The sequence below is a fragment of the Marmota flaviventris genome, chromosome 8, assembly GCF_047511675.1.
Source record: "Marmota flaviventris isolate mMarFla1 chromosome 8, mMarFla1.hap1, whole genome shotgun sequence".
Lineage (NCBI taxonomy): Eukaryota > Metazoa > Chordata > Mammalia > Rodentia > Sciuridae > Marmota > Marmota flaviventris.
The window spans coordinates 43,690,581-43,714,378 of record NC_092505.1 but is presented as its reverse complement, the minus strand read 5'-3'; the positions used below and the strand labels follow the sequence as shown (position 1 = coordinate 43,714,378).

General features: G+C 40.5%; 1 protein-coding gene across 2 annotated transcripts in view; it reads left to right on the top strand.

Moving 5' to 3' along the window:
* The first annotated feature begins 17,091 nt into the window (after nucleotides 1-17,091).
* Masp1 (MBL associated serine protease 1) overlaps nucleotides 17,092-23,798 on the top strand; it is a 63,950-nt gene continuing 57,243 nt past the window's right edge. For both annotated transcript variants that reach the window (XM_027951518.2, XM_027951517.2), the window contains exons 1-2: nucleotides 17,092-17,258; nucleotides 22,590-22,821. In XM_027951518.2, the coding sequence (XP_027807319.2) occupies nucleotides 17,254-17,258; nucleotides 22,590-22,821 (237 nt within the window). In that variant the 5' untranslated portion in view covers nucleotides 17,092-17,253. The remainder of the gene's footprint in view (nucleotides 17,259-22,589; nucleotides 22,822-23,798) is intronic.

The following is a 23,798-nucleotide window of genomic DNA, read 5'->3' as shown; positions in this document are numbered from 1 at the left end:
AAACAACTATTTATTCATAAGGTAGAGGTGCAGCACTGAATTAGGAGTTGTAGTCCACCTTTTATGTGACCGTGGGAAAGGCCTTTCTCTGACCCTCAGTTTCCCCATCTGTAACGTGAAAGTATTCAACAAGATGATCTTGACCCCTCCACCATGTACAACCTATGCCATCTGTGGTCCAATCTATGGTCCCACATCTGTATCCCTGCTCCCCTCTTTTCTTCATCTTCTTCCAAGCCTAACTCTCCAGAGTCCCCATATATAATGAAGGAATAAATAACATTTATTTTATAAAATCATCAGGCTAAAAATCAAAGGAACAGTAGATTCCAGGAGGCTGATCCATATTAGGTGGTCAGTAAACATCATGCCCTTGCCTCTTTCCTTTCCCTCTACACAAAGCACAAAGCAGCTATTCAGGCAGCTGTGTCTCAGCTCTCAGTCCCCCAACAAAGCTTGAAAGATCCTCTGGGTGCTTGGCAAGAAGCAAAGTGGAATGCTGGGGCCCTCTGTTTCCTTTTAAGTTGGTTCCTTAGAACAGCAGTTTTCAAACTTGAGTGTGCCTTGGAATTGCCTGGGGACCTTGTAAAACCACATATTGCTGGTCCCCATCCCCAGAGTTCTCATTCCACAGATCTGGAGTGGGACTATGTGAATTTGCATTTCTAGCAAGTTCCCAGGTGGTGCTGATACTGCTTGAGCCCAAAGGACAGCTACCTCCCCAGGTCTCAGAGAGAAAGCAGACTTCTGGGAAGCTTGGCCCTAGGGTTGGGAGCAGGAGCTCTGAGCAAAGGAGCTGGGGATCCAAGCCCAGGGAGAGAGTGAGCTGGGGTATCTCAGAGGGAAATAGTAAAGGGAGGAAGTGGTGCAGCCTTTTCTCTTTTTTCCCTTCTGACCCACAATGTACTACATCCCCAACCCACTTTGAGTCAGGTGAGTTTGGAACTCAAGTATAGAAAGATAAGGATAGGGGTCAAGCTGAAGTGTTGAGTTTAAGGGAAGGGGGGAGGGAAGGGAAGAGTAGAGAAAAAAACCCAAACCCAGGACACACAAGCTGGGAGGGACATAACAACTTGGTCAATTCCAGACTGGGTTGTTGGTGGAAATGTTCCTGGGTGTATGGGGAACTGCATAAGTCAGAGGTTGCCTGTGGCAGTGTTTGTCAACATCCATGCGTTGTGTGGTAAATGAATAATAGCTAACTTTTATTAGACATTTAAGTAAGTGCCTGGCGGTATGCTAAGTATCTTCATGAAATAGGCATGATCCCCCATTTATTTGTAGTAACTGCATGTTACACAGATACCCAATGCATCAGACCCTGCTCTATGCAAGGATTGCTTCCTAATCTCCCAGGCTTTGTCATTTCCTATAAGCTTTGTGACTTTCAACAAATCAACTTTGAGCCTTAGTTCCTCTGCCAACTATAGAAGTTATGTCAAGCATTCTCAGAAGGACTTTGAGACTCAGATAAAATAGCAAGTGGAACTACTAAGCAAAATGCATGTTGTTATATAAATTTCAACCACCAACCTAACGGTTACCAGTAATGATACTTCTGACATTTACAAGGATACACACTTAGAGATCTTACATTTGATCCTGGACATCACTGAGTTAATATTTTCATCCTGTTTTAAATAAAACTATTACTCACTGGTGTAACTAATGTTTTATTATTACTAATTCCAGAACCATTACGCCATGGAGCCTGAGTTTGAAAAGAATTTAATTGAAGACCAAAACATGCTCAGTAGCAAATGCCTGTTTTATAAATATTTTCTGTTCTAAATTCTAACTTGGTACAAAAAGTTATTTTGGTACATTTCGTTTTTCAGTGTGTGATAGCCAGTGTTTCCATTGTACCTCTGTGGAGAATGCTGAAACGTTCAGAAGAGACGTGGTAAGAGTTGTTCACCTTTGAACAGTGTCAAGAGCAGGACCGGGCAGTGCCTGGAGTTTCCTCATCATGGCGAAGGAAATGAGCTCAGGCCAGTTACAAGGGACACTCGAGATATTAGGCAGGACTAGAGCGGTGTCCACCTGTTATGGTTTGGGTTTGAGGTATCTCCCAAAAACTCCTGTTAATGCAGGAAGAGTCAGAGGTAAAACGATTAGATTACGAGAGCTGTGTCATAATCAGTCCATCCTAGTTTGAATGGACTGACTGGTGGTAACTGTAGGAAGGTGGGATGTAGATAGAAGGAAAGGAGGTGGGTCACTGTGGATGTGCCCTGGAAGGACTTTTCTTCCCGTGGCCTCTTTTTCCCCTCTCTTTCTCTCTTTCCTTCCTGGCTGCCACAAGAGGAGCAGCTTCTCTTTGCCATGCCCTTTCACCATGATGTGCTGCCTTACCTTGGGCCCAGAGCAATGGAATCAGTTGTCCATGCACTGAGACCTCTGAAACCATGAGCCACAAATAAACTTTTCCTCCTCTTAGTTGTTCTGGTCGGTTATTTGGGTCACAGCCATGAAAAACTATCTAAAATGCCACCCATTCAGGGAGCTTGGGTTCAGGCCCAGTGCTCCTTGTCTTACACCATATACATAGGACATTTGAAAGAAAGACATGTCTCTTTCTGTCCCATCAACCTCACCTCACTCCCCTTCCAAGGCCTCTCTTTCGTATAGGTGTATATTAGTAATAAACCAGGAAATGCTCCTTGAAAATCAAAACTAGTCAGAGTTGGGGAACATTGGAGCTCAGCTAATACTTTCTTTGAGGTATAGAAATTTTGATAAAGCAAGACACCTGATCAAGACAGCATCACTGCAAGGGGCTAGGACCCTTGCCTTTTTTCCCCTGAAGATGTGAGGGGAAATTTCACTTCTCCTGAGATGAAGATAAATGCTACCATCCACGGCCCTAGAACTCCCTAAAGAAGAGAGAGCAGAAACAAAAGGTACTCAGGGTACAGCTGTCAAAGGTTGGCGGGTGTGCCTCCAGAACATCATAATGTGGAAAACTGTGCATGTTGGGGGAGGGGTCCCAAATCTACGTTGTAATTCATGTCCTTGAAGTGTTGTTCAATTAATAGAAATATCAGTCATTGGAGGTGAATGAGGTCTTAGTCTATTTTTCAAATGGGGAAATTGGATTTCAAAGACCAAATGTGACTTGTTCAAAGTCAAATACACTTGATTGTGACAAAGACATTATTAATAATATTTAAGTAATAAACCATGCACCAAGTATAGTGGTAAGAGAATCTCATATGATTCTCCCAACAAATGAGGAGCAGGGCTGAGTGAAGGGAGACTTCCCCTAGGTCAAACATCTAGGATACATAGAGTCTCCCTTCACCACTAGATATGTTAGGCTTCAAGCTCATGCTTCTGGCTCCATCCATTATTGCTTCTCAGTCTGTGTTTAAGAAGGATTGCTGGTGCACACAGTAAAAGATGAATTTGAAAAAGGGTCTTAGAAAAAGGAAAACCAGTTCAGTAGTGCTCAGAAATTTCCAAAAAGCACAGCTATAGCTTCAACTAGAACAGTAGCAGAGGGATGATAGGTAGAGCCATTTTAGCATTTGACCCATCCACTGCTGAGACCTGGCATGGCTATTAATAAGAAGATAAATGACACCACCCCCAGGAAAGTTCACATGACCCATCATATACATTCTGCAGGAAGTCATACCAACTGTGAACAAAATGGTTAAGGGTGTTTTTAACCTTTCTCTGACCATGATACATCAGACCTGGAGTACATTTCAGATACAGCTTTGAGCCAGACACACAGGAGCATGTCAATGTAAGTGGGTAACATTTTTAAAATATCTCAAACCAATGAGGATGAAAATGATATAAATGTATCAGGGACATTTTCATAGAGATCTTCACCTAGTTTCAGCAGGCTCTTTCTGGAATGTCCAGTTCAATATCATTTCTGATTTTATTCATTTGGATACTCTTTTATTGATTCAACACATATTTATGGACTATAAAGCACTCCTAAACATGTGAAGCATTGTGCAAGTCACCTTGGGGGATTCAGCAAGGAGGTAGTTATAGGTACATTCTTCAAGGAGCTGAAAGTTTGATAGGAAATACAAGATACAGATATAAATAACCATAACACAAGTGGACAGAGATAGATAACTGAAAGAGAAAATCTGAAATGGTACTTCTAGTTGGAGACATGTAAGGGAGAAAGCAGTTCAGAAGACTTCCTAGAGGAGATGGCAGATAAAAAAAGTGATTTTGAAATTTTTCCAGAATGTTTACAGAATTTCTCTGCAGTTCTCGGGGAAACACTGGAGGATAGATTGAGAAGGTATTGGGATCATTATATCACAGAAGAGGGAGCTCCAGGAAGTGAGCTTATTTGTAAACATTCATACTACCAGAAAGAAAGGAGAAAGTAGTACTAAATCCCAGATCTTCTGTTCTCCATCCTATTACCATTTAAGTTATGTTTCAGGAGTATTTAGAGAAATCTCTTTCATATAGCATAGGTCCCCTTCCTAATTCCCAATGGGCTGCTTTGCTTTTCTCAGATGCTGGGAAATGACTGAACTGACTTGACCAATTAGCTATTTGATGGAACTTTTGCTGAACCTGTTCTCTGGGCAGCTGGGTGGATTCACAGAGCCCCAGGAGTTTCCTGTTGGAACTATTGTCTCAGAAAGAGTCTGGAATGACTATCAGAGTACTTGATTGTTTTTTTATCAGAAATACAAGCATGAGACATATTCTGGAGTGTCTGTTGACATATTCTCTATCTTTTTTATTTAATTGTTTTATTTTTTAAATTCATGAACAGCAGAATGAATCACAATTCTTATTACACATATAGAACACAATTTTTCATATCTCTGTTTGTATATGAAGTATGTTCACACCAATTCATGTCTTCATACATGTACTTTGGATAATGATGTCCCCCACCATCATTGCTAACACCCTGCTCCCTCCCTTCTTAATAGGCAATAGAACATTGTGGTTAAGATTACACATTCTAATACCACACAAACATTGCCACTTGCTAGGTGTATGATATTAGACAACTTACTTAACCTAAGTCTCGGTCTTCAAGTCTGTGCATTGCAAATAATAATAATAATAATAAGGCTGAATCCGGAGTACTTTTAGCTTACACTAAGCACTTGGTATGTGTAAAACTCTTGTTTTAATTATGTCTTTCCTAACCTTCAAAATAACATACACTCTTCTGCTTCTAGTGAAAATAACTTTAAAAAATAGGAACAAATGAAAGACTTCTACATATTTACAAAATTTTGAAAATTCATCACCATCAGACCCACATTAAATGAAACATTCAAGGAAGTCCTTCAGACAAAAGAAAATAATACCCAATGGAAATAAGCAACACAAAGGAATGAAGAGCACTAGAAATCATAACTACATGGGCAAATACATGAGGCTTTCTTAATTATCATTTAAATCTTTAAAAAATTAATTTCCTTCTTAAATTAAATAATTCCAATGCATGTGGAGCTCATAACACTTAAAAAAATTATTGTCACATTGGTATAATGAGGCAGGGCAGGAAAATGAAAATATGTTATTGTAAGGTTCTTAGGGTACACATGAATTAGTGTACTATCATTCAAATTATACAGTGATAGTTAATTCACAAAGCAAACAAAATAAAGAATTATAATTCATAAACTAACAAAGAAAATTTAAAAAAAATAGTAAGTATGTTATTTCTAATGTGCGTTAATATAAAAGAAGTCAAAAAATAAAAGTAAGAACAAAAAGAACCAAGAGCAGATGGAACAAATAGAATACAAAAAGCAATATTATAGACTCAAACCCAACAATATTAATAATCACAATAAAGGTCATTTGTCTGGGTCAGCAAGATGGTAGAATAGGAAGTCCACTGACTGTTTCCCCCACAACAACAGGAATTTGGTCTTCATACATGGACAAAAATGTCTTTATGGGAGCTTTGGGACCCAGGGTTCTAAAGGGAGAAATGACTCCATGTGCCCTAGAAGGTAGGTTTTCCAACCTTAGTCCCTCAGAAAATCCTGAAACTCACCTCTCAACCCTCTCATCTGGGTCTGAGAGCAGTCCTGCTTCAGATGAGGCACACTCATCCCAGCCCTCCAGAGCTCAGTCTCAACTGAAGGCCTTTAAGCCGCTCTCTGACTTGGTCCCTCTCTCAGCCATAGTCCAAGAGCAGTTCTGATTGACTGGGGCCAACTCAGTGGCCCAGTGAGAAACTTCCCAGGGACCCAGAGAAACTCACAGCTGGTAACAGACCCACCATCTGTGGACCCAAAAGGCAAACCTGAAATAGAACCTTATTTCAATGCCAGTTCTATTGACCAAGATCCTAGAGGCTGTTCAGTCTTCCCAGGGACTAGATGATCCATGCCCACTCAGCCCCCTGGTAACAGGCCCAACAACTGCAGACACCTCTATAGTCTCAGAAAAAGCTATGTGACCCAACTTCACTCAATTAGAAGCCATCAGTCCAGAGACCCAATAGGAGAAGGTCTTTATCTGCTGAAAGCAGTCTTTAAAAATGAGAAGAAATGTTAGCTCGTTTGTAAAATGACAGGAATAATGAAGAACAGGAGAACATGGCACCACCAAAGGAAACTCCAGCAATCATTCCTATAGAAATGTAGACCTATTTGTTGCCTATTAAAATACACAAAGATATCTCTTGAGCCAAATGAGATGAAAGAGAACATAGTCAAACAATTGAAATCAGGAAAATAATGCACAAACAAAACTAGAAGTTAAATAAGGGAACAGAAATCATAAAAAAGAATCAAATAGAAATCATAGAGTTGAAGAATACAATAGTAGGACTAAAAGTACAGAGTAAAGCTTAAACAATAGAATCAGACATATAGAAGAAAGAAACAGCAAACTTGAAGAGACAACATTTGTAATTAGTCAATTAGAGGCACACAAAATATAACAACTAACAAGAGTGAAAAAAACTATAAGGAAACTATCAAGCAAATAAGTATATGAATAATTGGAGTTCAGGGAGAGAAAGAAGGCTTATTTAAGGAAATAATGACTAAAAGCTTCTCATGTGTTGGGAGAAATATATTGAAATCCAGAGTCCTGAAACTTAAAGGACTCTCAGCAAGATCAAACCAAATCAGAACATCTCAAGACACATTACAATCAAATTGTAGAAAGGCAAAGGCAAAAAAAAAAGAAGAAGAAAGAAAGAAAAGAAGAAGAAGAAGAAAATTTGAAAGCAGAATGAAAAAAAAGAGAGAGAGACACATTAACATCAAGGAAAACTCACAAGGCACTGCAATTCCCATGGGGGGAAAATGCTAGATACGAAGGGTAGAAGACTACATTCTGGAGAAGGAATGAAGGCATTTTGGGTTGCACCAGGAAAGTTTCCAAACTATCCAATCTCTGCCCCTTTACACATAATCAGAGAATAAAGAGAATTTGACAAGCTCAGTAACCTTCCACCCCCAAAATACTTGGTGATGTGGAGGTTCCTCTAGTGTTACAAAACGTATTAAATGGTGAACTGGTTTGGTTAAGGATTTGCCTGTTGAAGAAGACAGACTTACACTATATCTAACATTAAAAAACCCTAGTGCCTTTTCATTTGGCTAAGTGATGGTACATTCAAAACTATCTCTTGCTATTTTTTAATCAAATATATATGAATTATGTCCTTTTCGGACCTGAAAATTCTAAAACTTATTCACTTGTTTCCATGTTAATGACTACAAAAAGTGAAGCACTTTATAGATGCTTATGTGAAGATTTTAAGAACTTTGAATCATTTTAATTGAATACCCAAATTGTAATGACACAGTTGGAATTGAATATGATCAAGACCTCCAAAGGTGGATTTCAATGTGTTACCAACAAAGTTTTATTTTTTTCTCCATTCATTCCAATGGATTTGGTAGGAAATTCAGATGAATGGACTGACCATGTGATAGAACAATGACAAAAAATCCTTCGTTTCAAAACGTGTCATTTGTCTGCTTTAGTGTTCCTTCCAGCTGATGAAATTCCAGGAGCTCTTAATGAATTAAAGCCATATTTGCCTGAATAATTCAGCAAAGTAATTGACTAGTTTGAAATTTATTATGTGGAGGGAAAGAAGCCACTTACGCAATGGTATTTGATTACCAGTACTGTTTCCACCAAATTTGCGGTCTCTATGAACAAATGAAGAATAGTTTTCTGTGCAGCCCACACAACTTAGAAATATGGAACAGAAGATGGGAAAATTCAAGAGGGAGTGTTCATGCCAGTGTATATCAAATCACGTCAGAGTTAAGAATGTGAATGTGTTCTCCAAGGTTCCAAGAAAAAAAATAGCTATTCATCATGATGCAGCATTTCCAAATATAGTTAATGATTGTAAAAGATGACCAGTTCTTATGAATAACCTTTCTGCAGTTGTCCATAATGTATCCTGGTAACATACTTTTGGGGGGAGGGGCACTGGGGATTGAATTCAGGGGCACTCAACCACTGAGCCACATCCCCAGTCCTAGTTTGTATTTTACTTGGAGACAGGGTCTCACTAAGTTACTTAGCACCTCACTTTTGCTGAGACTAGCTTTGAACTTGCAATTCTCCTACTTCAGCCTCCCGAGCCACTAGATTACAGGGATGCACCTTTTTTATATGATAAATTCTCTCTTTGGGTTTTTTGTTTTTTCTTTTTCATTTTTAGCATTTTTCTACTATTTTAAAGTGTTAGCATTAGTTTTATAATTCTCTATGCTATATATTTCATCTCTTCATTTCTAATACCAAAGATAAAAATTGTGTAAAGACTTTTAGTATACTAATTTTTTTATGCATTGTTTTGTGAATTTAACTCCACAAAAGTACATTATTACAAAGTTGGCTTTATGTGTAAACATTCTGCATGGATAGAAAAACATTAAAATTTCTCCAACAAATGAAAAGATGGCTTTTTTGTTGTTAATCTTCGGGTGTGAACACTAAAATTTCTCAAGATTTCTGCATTTGGTCTGATGGTGATCCACAGTGAATTAATGTTGGGGAATAAATGGTTCCTTTTATTGGCTTCAGATAATTTTGTGAAGGGAAAGGATAGAATCAACTGGGAATAGTTGGGCTCAGCCTCATGACCAAAGCATGACTGATGTCTCCAGCATCATCCAAGAGAAGACCAGAGGTCATGCTATCGCTGGGAGATGTTGCAAACCTCAACACTATACCAGGTGGAGGCAAGGGGTGCTAGATGGTTGGTGGGGAATAGAAGTCACTGGTTGTAAGCCCTTGCTGGCCCCACCAGCCTTGGAGGATGCTGGTGCCTGTCCAGTCATGGCTTTGATCAGTGCCACTATCTCCTGACCCAACCACCAATTCCTCCAACCTCCAAAGAGGCTGAATCTACACCCTAACCTGGGGAAGGGTCTGAGTGGGGCTCAGTGGCTGCCTCTGCTGTCATCACTATCTAAACATGTACCCAGCTAGCTCAGGGAGGAGATACCATATGTGTTTGGTACAGGGTCAGCTGTCTTTCTGCTTTTTTGGGGTACCTGGGGTGAATGCCACCTGGTACTGCCATGTGCTTGATCCAGTATCGTGGTGTTTGATTGATCCCATCAAAAGATGTAGATTGTCCATTACTGAGTTTCAGATGTTATAAAGCTGGTGGACATGATTACCAACCAGAGTGATATACATTTATATATCTTACTCTTTTACCTATTTTCTTTATGAATATGATTATTTATTCATAACTATTATAGCTGTGAGGCTACCACTATCATTAATATACTTGAGTGTTTCTGCCTGCAAAAATATTTTATTTTTGCCTATTTTGTTGTGTAAAGTGTTCTTTGAAGTATTGTGTTGTGTTTTTATGTGTTTCTCAAATCTCCTTTATCAAAAAAATTCAAAATGTTTTCTAAGGAATTTTTAAAATTATTTTTTTATGAGTTGTATTTTTGAGAGTTTTACCTTTTCAGATTTTAACATTCAGAATTATGCTGTTCAGAATTGTGTCTTTTGTGATTATGGCCCAAATCCAGATGTAAATGTGTAGTCAAATTCAGAATACTGATGGTCTCAACTTACAATGGTTCAACTTATGGTTTTTAAACTTTCGATAGTGCAAAAGTGACACAAATTCAATATAAAATGTACTTTAAATTATGAATTTTGATCTTCTCACTGGCTAGCAATATGTAATACAATACTCTCATGATGCTGAATAGAGGCACCAAACCCGCTTAGCCATGTGATCACAAGAGTAACTTGGCAGTCTACCATGTTTCTAAGCTGTGATGTCCAGTAGGTTAGGTGTATTAAATATATATTTGACTTATGATACTTTCAATTTACAATGATTTTATAGAAATATATCTCCATCTTAAATCAAGAAACAGCTGTACTCATATGTAACGGTGGTGCATAAATGACTTTTAACTCCATGGTAAATTTTTTTAATATTTATTTTTTTAGTTGTAGTTAGACTCAATACCTTTATTTTATTTATTTATTTTTATGTGGTGCTGAGGATCGAACCCAGGGCCTCGCACGTGTTAGGCGAACACTCTACCGCTGATCCACAATCCCAGCCCTCTACAATAAAATTTAAAGGACAAGAATATCTTCCAAATTGTAATTATAATGATTTGCTAATAGACACACAAAATAAAAACATGCAAAACGTGGCAACAATATCATAAAACAGAGGAGTGGTAAAAGTGTAGTTTCTGTATGAGATGGATGCTATGTCATTATCAGGTTAAAATAAAATTTTATAACTATAAGATGTATGCCCCTTGGTAACCATAAAGTTAAAATCTCTTGGAAGTGCATAAATGGTGAAGACAAAAGAATATAAACCTACCACTCCGCCACAGATAAATCACCAAATCACAAGAGAAGACAGCAAGAGAAGAAAAAGAAACACTCAAACTGCACAACAAAAAACAGTTAACAAAACACAATAACAAAAGCCTTACCGTCAAAACTTTTATTAAATGTAAATAAAATTCTACAGTGGAAAGATAGAATGACAAGACAAGATTTTTTTTGTAGAAAACAATATGAAATAATTTGCTGCCTATTAAAAGACTCATGTCACCTTTAAGGATACACATAAGGTGAAAATGAAAAGATAGTGAAAGATATCACACGTAATGGTAAACAGAGAGTAGGGGAGGGTACACTTTTATCACAAAAATAGACTGTCAGTCAAAATTGGTCACAAAAGACAAAGATGGTCACTGTATAATGTTAAAGTGATCAAGAATATATAAGATATATATATATATTCCACATTGGAGCATCTAAATATAAAAAGTACATATTAACAAAACTAAATGGGTGAATGGACAGGAACACAATAATAGTAGTGGACTTAAGATATGTACATTACTCAACCTGCCCTTTTCACCCAACAAAAAGGGTTGGAGTCAAATCCATATTGATTCATATAGATCATTTTTGTTCTTTCTAATTAGTGTTTAATATTTCATGGTATGAATACAACATTTTATAACTAGCCACTCTTTGTTGAGGCCCAGTTTTCTCCTTGACAAATAATACTACAACAAAAATGTTTATATATTGTGAGGGTGTTTTTAAAGTAAAATTGCTGATTTTTAAGATAAGCACATTTTTATTTCACTAATAGAACCATATCACCCTTTAGAAAACTGTCACTTTATACACTCACATGCATTGTATGAATATACCCATTGGTGTTAGTTAGCTTCTTTGCTACTGTGATCAAAAGACCTGCCAAGAACAATTTTAGAAGAAGAAAAATTTATTTGGGGTTCATGGTTTCAGAGATTTCATTTCATAGATTTCTAATTACACTGCTCTGGACCTGAAATCAGGCAGAATATAATAGCAGAAGAGTGTGGTGGAGGAAAGTGGCTCAGACATGGCCACCAGGAAGCAGAAAGAGACTGCTCCCCTCCACGGGCATGCTCCAACAACTTGCCTCCTCCAGCCACAACCTGCCTTTCTATAGTTACCACCCAATTGATATCTATCAGGGGATTGATGTGCTGATTAGGTTAAGGCTGTCATAATCCAATCATTTTACTTCTAAGCTTTCTTGCAATGTCTCACACACGGACTTTTGGGGGATACCTCATATCTTCTAAACCATAACACCATTTCTCCACAGTATTGTCAACACTATCTCTAACAATTTTTGTCCCTCCTGGTACACATTTTTCAGTAATTCTTTCTCAAAAGGTCTTTAATGGTAAATTTTAAAGTCTGAATATATCCTTGTTCCATCTTCAACTGTACATAGTATCTTTTGACTTGTGTACGATTATAAGTTTAAATGTCTTTTGCACATTAAACGATCCTCTATTTTCCCCTTATTTCTGGATGGCAATTTAGAAATCTGATGTTAATCTGATCTTCATTCTTTTGTAGACAATTTAACTTTTGTTCTCCAGTAATTTTTAAGATATTTTTTCCTTGATATACTGAAAGATTAGTAAATGCTCCTAGATATAACTCTTCTACTACATGTCCCAATTGTGGCTTAGTAGATCCTTTCAGACTGAGGCTTAATGACATATTTTTCATTTCTTGAAAAACTGAAACAAATATTTCTTCAAAGATGGAGATGGAACTGGAGAGTCTAGTGTCCCCAGGGTTTTTTGGTTGGAATTGGGAAGGAGAGTGAACAACAGTGCCACAAACCTAAGTTCTTCTGGAAAGAGTGAAGGAATGACAGAGGTGAGAAGGGTGTGGAACAGCCAGAGTGGAAAAAGAGCAGGAGAATTTGGAAGGAGGGTGGGAAAGTAATGTTCAGGAAATAGCTGTAGGGAGTTAGGGAAGCCAGGGTCCTAACTCCTCCCAGATCTGAGAGCTGTCCCCCAAAATGGTGGAACTCCCAGCTGATTGTTTGCTTTTTGTGGCTCCTGGCTCCTGGCCCGTGGTCGAGTCTGCTTGTTCCATGTGACCCTAATTCCTGGAGAACTTCCAGGGAGGGGAGACACAGGGAGTAGACAGGACCGTAATGGGTACAGGATGGATTTAGGTGAGAAAATTAGTGAGGTGTGAATGGTATGTTGATGTACTAATAATTATTAATTACTCATCATATTAATTAGTGCAATCATGAGTTAATTAATATATATGAATATATTCTTGCAGAATTCTGGAGGCTTGAAGTCCAGGATCAAGTCCTGCAGGTTTGGTTTCTTCTGAGACTTTTGTCCTGGGTGTGAAGAATGCTGTCTTCTTCCTGTGGTCTTCCCCTGCACAACTGTGTCTTCATCCCTTCAGAAGACACTAGTCATGTTGGACTGGAGCCTACTCCATAGACCCCATTGTAATTAATCACCTCTTTATAAGCCACCAAAGTCATGGTCCAAGGTACTGGGGTTGGGATGTCAACATATGAGTTCAAGGGGGGCTTAATTAGCCCCTATCAGAGCCTAAGAGTTCATCTTTTAAATGTAAGCTATTTTTTTTTTCCTTCTCTGAAAAATTGTGTAATCCCATGACAGCATGACTCATGAATATTTAAATTCCACAGGAAGTATCAGAAGTCTGCAGATGAGGGGGAAAAACCTTGGATTTGGGATCAGGAGCCTGAACTCTAGACAATGATCATTCCTTTACAGACGCACTCATTTTCTCTGAACAATGTGGTCTTCATCTGTAAAAAGATGTGACTATTACATGCAAAAACATACATGAAAGAGTGTGGTATTACTAGGTATTATCTCATCAAATCTAAGACACCATCAATTATAAGATGTACCATTATGTTACATTACCAAAAATGGCAAAATCACACCAGGGGAGATTCTAAAATTGCAGATTCAGATGCCCTACAAAGATTCATTGAATTTAAATCTCCTGGGACGTAGCTCCAGGATTGGCATTTTTTAAATTACTTTCAACACAGTTAGTCAATATGTTGAACCACCCAAAGTTTAACTCTAGCTACGGTCTTTGGATCTATTTATCAGTTACTAGCTTGTTCTATAGGGAGCCCTGGATCTCGGGCTTTGCCAAAAAACCTATCACCCAAATTCTTTGCATTGTCGGACACATTCATGGAATTCCAGAAACTTGCACTCAGGAGTTACACAAAATAAATACTTTGGTAGAACATGTAAACCAAAATCCTCCAGTGGTGGGAATGCTGCAGCAGTATTCCACAGAGGTAAGTTCTCTGAAACCCCCCTCTGACCGTAACCCAAGAGCAGCCAGGCCACCTCCAACACCATACACTTGTATGATTCTAAATAAACTATTAGTTCCTCATATTCATTTTTAAACCATTTTTGTCAAACTTAAAAAAAAAAAAAAAAACTCATTGAAACCCTTTAAGGGCTATTTCTCCCCCCTCCCCCGAATATCTATGAAGGAATTCTGAGTAACGAATGGTGACCACAGAAAAAGCAAGTGCCAAGATGACGAAGACTACTCTAGATACCTTGAGTACTCAAGATACAAGGTACTCAAGATACCTTGACTCTTCAGTGGTCTCACGATCCACTGAGCCTCCTTCACACTATCATTGCACGACCTTCAAGTTCACATTAGTGTGCTCCGTAAGTTCAGCCGAGTCCAATGCACGGATTTGATGGCTGAGCAAACTGATGTCCTCCCCCAAGAAAGAAAATGACTCTCCTAAGGTCACACACAGCTCACAGACACTGAGTCCACTTCTCCTAGTCCCGGTCCCTTACATACCTCCCCTGCCCCACCCACAATCTGATAATGACATCCAGGAGTTCACATCAAAAGCACAGGACACTGTCGCAAATGCCGTCTGACTCTCCCCGAGATCCCTCACTGAGCCAGTTACAGTTCTCATGCAGATTTCCTCTGAGTCTTGGCTAAATCCCAGGGAAGCACACATATCAGATCTGCTGTATATTGGCAGAACTTTGGCTTCAAACATATTTCAAATGCCTGCCATTGAACACTGGCAGCCTTGGAAAAACACTGCCAGGAAATTATTCTGGGAGGCCTAATTGTTCTATGACACTTGAGAACAAGAGGGAATGGTGACTTTCTCTTCCAAGCTCTTCCCTCTGTGCCCAGAACCAGAACAGATGATTGCATTTCCCAGTGTGTCCCCTAAAATCGGGGAGGGCAAGCTCAGAGGCAACATGAATCCAGGGAGTCTTTCCTGGGCAGGGCCCTCTGCGCAGCACTGTGTGCATTTTGCCAAGTTCTTTCTCCTTTGGTTTTAAAACCTTTGTGTATTCCAAAAGAAATGCAGTCCATGTGTTTCTGATTCATTTACACTTAAATCATTAAAATGTTGTCTTGTGAGAGTTATTTGATGTCTGAGGAGCCTGAGAGTCGTTTTTAATGGGAATTTTAAAGGCGATTTCTCTTACCCTGCCTGCAACAGAAAGCAACATTTTGTGAAAACTGTGCCTGAGTTCAAACATATGTTCTCATCTGATATACTTGTACCTGTGTTCTTGACCACAGTCTCCTGATAACGCCAGGCTTGGCAAGACCGACATTCCCGAGTGGAATGAGATTGGAGCGAAAATGGGACATGACTTACAGTGAGAGCTCAAGTCATCCGTCCCCAAAATGTGCCAGAGGAATGGTGTCTTAGAGAGAGAGTGCACGCATTTGCCTCCTGGGTTTGAGTAGCAGGTAGCCCTCTGGACAACTAAGATAGCCCTTTCACTGGCATAATCTCAAGCCTCATGGCAACCTCCATTTTGCAAATGCAAAAATAAGATCAGAGATATTAAATTATTATGACCAAAGTATGTAATCAGCTTGGGTGAAAAGAAAAGATTATAGCTAAGTTCTGTCTCTGAGTCTAATGCTCTCCTCAAAATGAATCAAATTGGGGTTCTCGGTGAATGCTGTGTGTATGTGTGCTGTGTGTTTGAAATTCCTCATGCATTATAATATATTAGTAAGAAGCAATGATATACAATGCACAAGAGCTCAAATTCTTCCTCAAACACTATCTGTGTGACTCTGGGCAAGTTACTTAGCCTCTCTGGGCAGTTATCTCATATGGAAAATGGGAATAATATTACTATCCACCTTTTTTAAAATATAAAAATAACTGAAGACAATTAATCTGTTGTAGTAGTGGTGGGGAGTAATAAATATATTGCTAGGTAAACTTGGCAAATTAGATAATCTCTGAGCTTGTTTCCTCATTTGTTAAAACAAAAAAAGAAAAGAAAGAAAGGAAAAAGAAAGAAATATGTAATAGTAGGACCCTCACAAGTTTGTGAAAAGTAATTTAAGGAACACAGAGAAGATGCTCTAACACAGAAAGGATGCTCAATAAAACCTGTGTTTCACACCCAAACCTGCCTCTCCGTCCTCAATGTTGGTTGATATATTGTGGAGGAAGTTCTTATAGATGGACTTATCAGTGTGGGGGGACCAATACTATAGAGAAGGTGTTTCTTATTATTCAGCTCAGCTCTGATCCAGTGTTACATTTCTCCACAAACCATCGACACAGACACATACATGGGCCCAGGTCTTGCTATACCTCTGGGGCTCCTGGCCTCCTGGCACTGAGGGGTCCTTCCTAGGCTGGACTGGACCTCTGCATACTCTGAGTTGGTAAATGGCACCGAGTTGCTTTTAAGTGGGGAGAGACAAGTAACTAACTGCAGAACTTGGTGCTCCCACATGCTGTCTGCTAGGGGTTCGGCTCACAGGAAAACCTGTAGTCGTTTGCAGATAGTCCGAGGCTTTGGCATTTGCAACATGTTTTCTTCCTAGGGTCGATGCTAGCGTTGCCTTCTTAGTTGGCTCTTTCTGTGTAATTCATGTTCTTTTGCTGATGTCCTGAAGAAGAGCAAAAAAAAATTTAGACATCAGGCATGGGAAGCTGAAAAGAAATTAGACTTTGTCCCTCTCCCGCCCTCTTCCTACACACACACACACACACACACACACACACACACACACACGGGGTGGGGGGGCGGGAATACCTATCTGAGCTCTGAGTTGTTTTCTCTCCAATGCTGGAGTCCGCCACACAGGATAAAGGAGGGGACTGGCAGAGCAGATCTCTTAAGGAAGAAGACAGATTCCGAGTGTGTAGAAGAGCAGTGAGAGCAAAGAGAGAGAGAGGAGAGAGGAAAAGCCAGAGGGAGAGAGGGGGAGAGGGGATCCGTTGCAGGCAGGGGAAGGCGTGACCTGAATGGAGAATGCCAGCCAATTCCAGAGACACACAGGGACCTCAGAACAAAGATAAGACATCGCTGACACCACACCGGGGACGATCTCACAGACTAGTCCGGCAGAGGGGACCCAGGCCAGGCAGTCAGGAGCGTGCAAGGCAGGAGAATGAGGTGAGTACCAGGGCAGGAGAGGGCTCTGTGCCCTTTGGGGAACCAAGTGTCAAGTGGCCCAGAGGGTCCGTCCTCTCTCTGGGCAGGCTCACCTGCATGTCCTGTGGGTGGCCCGGGGTGGAGGTTCTCTTCCACTGAAGGGGAGGCTGGATGCACGAGAGACATGCCCCTAGGAAGCTGGAGTTTGTGCAAAGCCTGCTCTGGCGGGCGCAGCTGAAGCTCGAATTTCTCCCTCTGCCAGCGCAGGGTGCTGCCTACTGGTCAATGTGACCTCCTCCCGTTGCCCACAAGGCTGATTTTTCCTTTTCCTCTTCTGAAAAGACCGTTGAGTCCTCTCTCCCAACACTTTGAGAGTTAGATATGTATTTGTGTGTTTATTTGTTCTGACCGGAAAAGAAACCGGCTTCCCACAGCCCAGCTCTGTGGTTTCAGAAGTTTTCCTGTGAAACCCCAATTTAGAAAACTCAAAACCTGTCCCCATTTTACAGTTCCCTATAAATTTCTGCATTTCTCACTGAAATCAGAGGCAGCTGGTGACATGAATCAGGCTATGAATTGCACCAAATGGCTCTTAAAGGGATACCACAATTTCTTTAAGGATCATTTGGAGTTCCAAAGCCCAGGACTTTAAACTTTAAATTCCAATTGATTTGAAGCTCTTCAACCTTTCTTATTCCTCATCTTACTTAATGTTCCTTATCAGACATTCCTTACAAGTTTTTTTCTGCAGGTCTGGAAACTCAACCACTCTAATTAGTTTTGCTATTTATAAATGTTATTGCTGCTAGAAATATACAAAAAAGTGAAAAATATATAAAAAAACCTCTCTCTCTATAAGTCCCTATGTAGCTCTTTTCCCTTTGATTTTTCTCTAAATCGGGGGGATGTTTCTGTCTGTTTCTCTTCTGCAAAGTCACCCAGCAACTTTGCTGAGTCCAGGCCAATGAACGGCTTCGGCTGCATAACTCTGAATTCCAATTACTTGTAGTGCAGAGAGATACTCGAGTCCTTAATGTTAATTCAATCATTTCATTCTTTTTAAATCCATTGTAATTTTGAACTTGCCATCAAACTTCATTTTCCATTCTTTCCCCTAAAAACAAAATTGTATTTATGCCCATCTACTTTGAACCATATCTGATTCACCTGCCAAGGAAATGAACCCACCCTACCTACCACTAATGCCTCAGCTACACCAAAATACAGGACTCAGTGATAATCCTGTGTCTTTGCATATGCTTGTCCCTTAACCTAGAGCAATCATCCTCCTTATTTTCCACCTAAAAGATCTGTTGGGTTTGATCCCTTTCAAATATCACTTGCTTTTCTCCGATTTCCATCCCCCAGAGCAAGCATCTCCTCCTTTGTTCTGTTCTGTGCTTTGGAGCGATGTCTCCTATTGTCTTTGGAGTACCTCCTTATTTAAATGCCGACTTCTGTGACAAGCAGGGAGATCAGTGTTTTCATCTCTGTAGGACCAGCACCTAACTTAATGTCTGTTTCCTGCTAGGCATTCAATAAATATTTGTTGAATTGAACTCAATTGCTGAATAGCAAAGCAGCAACTAGAAAAGGGTTTCACTAGAAAACTCTGTAAAGGGTCTTGCCTCACATGCTCCTAAGCACTTCAGAGGTTGCAAGGCAGTTTCATGTGCATTGTGTCACCTAGTCTACAGATTGGGGATGACAAAGGGTTTATGGATAAGGGAGAATAAAAGCAGTTGAGCAAGTTTCTCAAAGCCACACTGATGATCTGGAAAAGGCCCAGTCTCAAACTTGGATCTTCTTTGGGCCCCGAGGACAGCATTTTTTTCCTACTATGTTCCTCTAGACTCTCAGTCCTGTGCACACTAGAATGACCTGTGGTGCTTTTAAATGCTCATGCCCAGGCTCCAGCCCAGGCCAATTAAACCAGAAGCTCCTGGGAGGAGGGCTCAGGCATTAGTAGTTTTTAAATTTCCCCAAAGCCATGGATTTTAAAATTATTTTTCACAGGGTTAATTGCTTTGGCCAGCTGCCTGGGCATGATATGGGCATGGACCCAACTTCTTCTGTGAGCCTTTGTTATTCCCTTCTTCGATGAAGCAAATTCACCATATGGTCTTGGGCATGATGTGACATCTCTTGGGGTATTCTTTTCATCACCTGTCAAATGAGGGTGGAGCATAAGGAGCTCAACAGTCCCTTCCAACTCCTCAACTTAAAAAGGGAGGCCTGGTGTTGTGTACGTTGAAGTGAGAAGAGTGAGTGGCAAGGCTAGAAAGTGCCACCTATTGCTCCGTCATATCCCCAAGGGGCATCTTCACACATCCCCAAGAGCTTGCACCCACAGAGGAGCCCATGAAATCCCAGCTCTGTATATTACTTTTGACATTTCAAGCAAACGTAGCTCAACTCTTTGATGAGCCACAGGATAGATAACAGGTGTCAGGAATTGTACAGCTGGTGCCTGGTATATGAGAAGCCAAAACCATTCAGAGGGTGTGATGGGGAATGAAATCTGCCACTTAGATTCTTCGATTTATAGCCCCTAAAGCAAGCAAGCATATGCTCAGGCCCATTATGTGAAAGGAGATATTTGCTTTGTATGTTTGAAACTGTGTTAGATGCCAACAGGCCTTCCTCCCACACTGACCAATTGCCCACCATACATGGCACAGGGCTTCTAGGATAGACGGACCAGTCATCCACCAGCCCTTGACATATTTCGGCCTGAGGAATCTGAGACACTCCTCTATGTGGTCTGGAAAAAGCAGACATAGAGAAAGTTGACCTTTCAGCCTTACGTAATCAGTTGTCGCTATTGCAGGGAAGTCCAGTTTGGGAGCCAAAGCTTATGCCTAACACCTGCTTTTTGGGAAGCAACATGATGGAGTAATCAGCAATAATGTTTGCCTAGGGCTGGACACTTAACCAAGTATGTTCCAAAGCTCCTGAGGACAGCAGGCCTGTGGGAAACCATTATTATCACCAGATAATAGACAAGAAAACAAATTCAGACGCTCCACCATTTCCTTAAAATGGGTAGGATAAATAAAAGCAGGGCCTCAAGTTGATCTACTCTCCCCTCCTTGGGATGGATGAGCATAAACTCCCAACCCTGTTAATGACAGTACGTTTCCTCACTTGAAATCTCGAGTCCTAGGCCCTGCAAGTTGGAGTTTCTGGAATGGGCCTTCCTAATTCACTGTAGAACTTGGACCTGTGCCTTCCCTGATCACTGCCTCTGAGGTCCTTCCTTCAGATTGGTGTAAAAAAAAAAATATTGACAGTGGCAATTGGATTAAAATATTTTGTTTTCTTAATAGCATCCCACATGCTGCTATTGTAAGAGCCTTGGAAAAAAATATACTACTTTATTTTCTTTTTATTGAAAAAATAGCACATGGTCCTTCTAGACCAATGTGAATATTCTGCATAAACAAAACTAAAAACACTCCTATTTCTATTCCACCGATAACTGTTAATAATACCTTGGTGTCTATCCTTGCAGACCTTTTTATATTTATCTATTTATCTTTTATGTAAATAATACATGAAATAGCCAGATAATCTATGAATGTACTTCTCTTGCTGTGTGTATACACTCAAAAATTCATCTGTATGCATATATAGAAATATACATCTGAATGCATGACTGGGAGTCCTGGCCAGGAAGCAACTTCCTGATTAGCAAAGATAAAACTACTAATCCAAAAATGCTGTCACAGTTTCCCAACGTTGACTTTTGTAATTCTTAGACTGGTCTGTCAGTCTCAGACTCTCTTTCCTCCCTTCCTTCTTTCATTTATAATCTACAATATAGCAGACTCTACACTGGATCCTTGACATATGTTATTGCTAATGTTCATACGAATCCTGTCAAGTAGGGACGATGATCCTCATTTACATATGTGGAAACTAGAACTCAGAGAAACTAGTTGCCCGTGTTTTCACAGCCGTAAGTGGGAGAATTGGGAACTGAACCCAAGTACACTCAACTTCAAAGGCTGGGCCTGAAGCACTGCAGTGTGACAGTCACTCCAATAGGGGGCTGTGGAATCTGGAGCGATGAAGAGATAATTCACAGCCCAGGAAGAAAAAATGGGACATCAGCAGATGAGCAATGAGCAGGGCATGTGCCATGGGGCTGAGGTATGGAAGGGGATGGCCTGACTGGCACTGAGAGAGGGCTGGACAGGCAAATCATCACCAGACCCAAAAGGGACTTTTCAGCCATTCCGAGGCAGGGGTTGTACCTGCAGACATAGTGCAGCACGATGGTGGCATCTATGTCATAGGAAACCAGCTTTAGCAGAAGATTGCTGAATGGTATAAGGGGGCCAAAAGACCAGTTAGGATGCTATAGAAATAGTCCAGATAAGAGGGTTTAAATTAAGGAATTGACTAGAGAGGAAGAGAGATGGGTCTCCAAAACAGGCAGAGGAGTCAAAAAGATTTGGTGATGATTATATGTGGTGTAAAAGGCAGGAGGAATGGCAGCCTTTCAGGCTGAGGGAGCTGGTGGATGAGATCACCACTAAAAGAAATCAGAAACGAGAGCAGGAATCTGTGAGAAGACATGCTGTCCAGCCATGTTTGGATGTTTGAGTTCAAAGTCCCTGGGTGTTGGTGGGAAGCACCATTTGTCAGCTGCTGAGGTGCAAGTGCTGACCATTTAGGCTTCGACCAGCCTTGGTTACTCTGCCTCTTTATTGAGCCATCCGCGCTTGGCATTTCTGAGAGTTTTACTGAATTTCCCTTCCCGCTTTTTGCAACAGTTATCCTGGATTCTTACAGAAATGAATTAGAGGCTTTTAACCCTTGTATTAGAACCTTACCAAGGAAACTCCTTTGCTCATTCCAATTTTATTCAAGATTTTGCATGCCATGACTGATTTGGTAATGCAACACTTCTTTCAAAATATTAAATTGGTTTAAAGTCTCCAGATTCCACCACAGGGTGTAAATCTCATCCCAATATTACCATGCTATTATTACTTACATTTTAGAAAAATGCATAAAGAGTTTATGATTCCTAAAGGAAGCCAAACTGAAGAAATGAGACCAACTTTTATGTAATTATTAAGTTACCTTTTCAATAGTAAAATAATATGGTACTTTCTGGAAAAGTTTAATACTCTTATTGAACTTTTAAAGGAGCAAAACTAGAAGCAGCTTCAGAAATCACCTAGTTCCTTCCTCCCATATTACAGACGAGGTAAGCAAGGCCCAGATGGGGGGATCTACAGTAGGGATATGCTGAGGAGTTGGTCTCCAGGCCGCTGACTCAGTTTAATGCTGGGGCCCTGCGTCCAGGAATGTAAGTGGAACCACATTCGTGTCTTTCAGGTGGCTCCTTCTCTGTCATGCTCTGTGCTTCTCCCTGTTGAAGGCTTCGTCCCACACCGTGGAGCTGAATGACATGTTTGGCCAGATCCAGTCACCTGGCTATCCGGACTCCTATCCCAGTGACTCAGAGGTGACTTGGAATATCACTGTCCCAGAGGGGTTTCGGATCAAGCTTTACTTCATGCACTTCAACTTGGAATCTTCCTACCTTTGTGAATATGACTACGTGAAGGTGAGACCACCAATGTGTTCTCTCATGAGGCCAGGCTCTCCTCTAGGAGTTAAAGAAGTCTAGGTGGGTTAGACACTGTCTCTTCCTTCACAGGGCTGCATCTAGTGAGGGAGTCACACAGGGTCACAATGTGATGAATGAAGGTGGTAGGGGGTGACAAGTTCAAGCTGAGTAGGTAGAACTAGAAAAGACCATGAGGAAAACTTGGGCTAGTGATGTGTGAGCCAGCCAAACACAACATTTTTGTTTTCTTTCTATTCTCAGGGTTGAGAGTGAAGTTCAGTGGTAGAGCGCTTGTCTAGCAAACCCAAGGCCCTAGTTTTGATCCCCTACACACACACACACACACACACACACACACTCGCACACTTACACACAATTCTGTTCTCCATCTGAAATGTCTTCACTAGTTCCCACTCAAAGGTTCAAGGCAAGAGGAACAGAGACCCCCGAGGAAGCAGCAGTCAGACAGACACATAGCCATAATTGTACCCGAAGATGAAGTATTAGAAAGCATTGTCCAATTCCCCCAAATAATTATCAAGTGATTGAAAAGTGCAGGGTATGCTGGAGCCTGCAGGAGGAGGCAGTGCTGGAAGGGAGGGTCAGGGTGCAATTCTGAAGGGCCTTGAATGCCAGGCTAAGGAGTTGGCAATTCACCAGCAAAGGGCATGGGTAGCAAGGGAAGTCGCTATCAGAAGGGTATTTTAAAAATGTCTTAGGGGAGAGCTGAAGAGATTATAACATCCAACAATATTTCCTAGAATCTAGAGAGTACTCATAAAAAATTGCCATGAGTGAGATGTTCTCACTTTAAAGTGGGGCAGAGAAGGATCAGAGTATTCTGAGAGATCAAGTTTATTAAAGTTGTACCTACTTTTAAAAGGTACGTAGACCCAGGAACCTATTTTCTAAGCTCTCTCTGGCTTTCTGGGAGAGGTTCTCATCAAATAACTTCAGAGTGGATGGTATGTGTT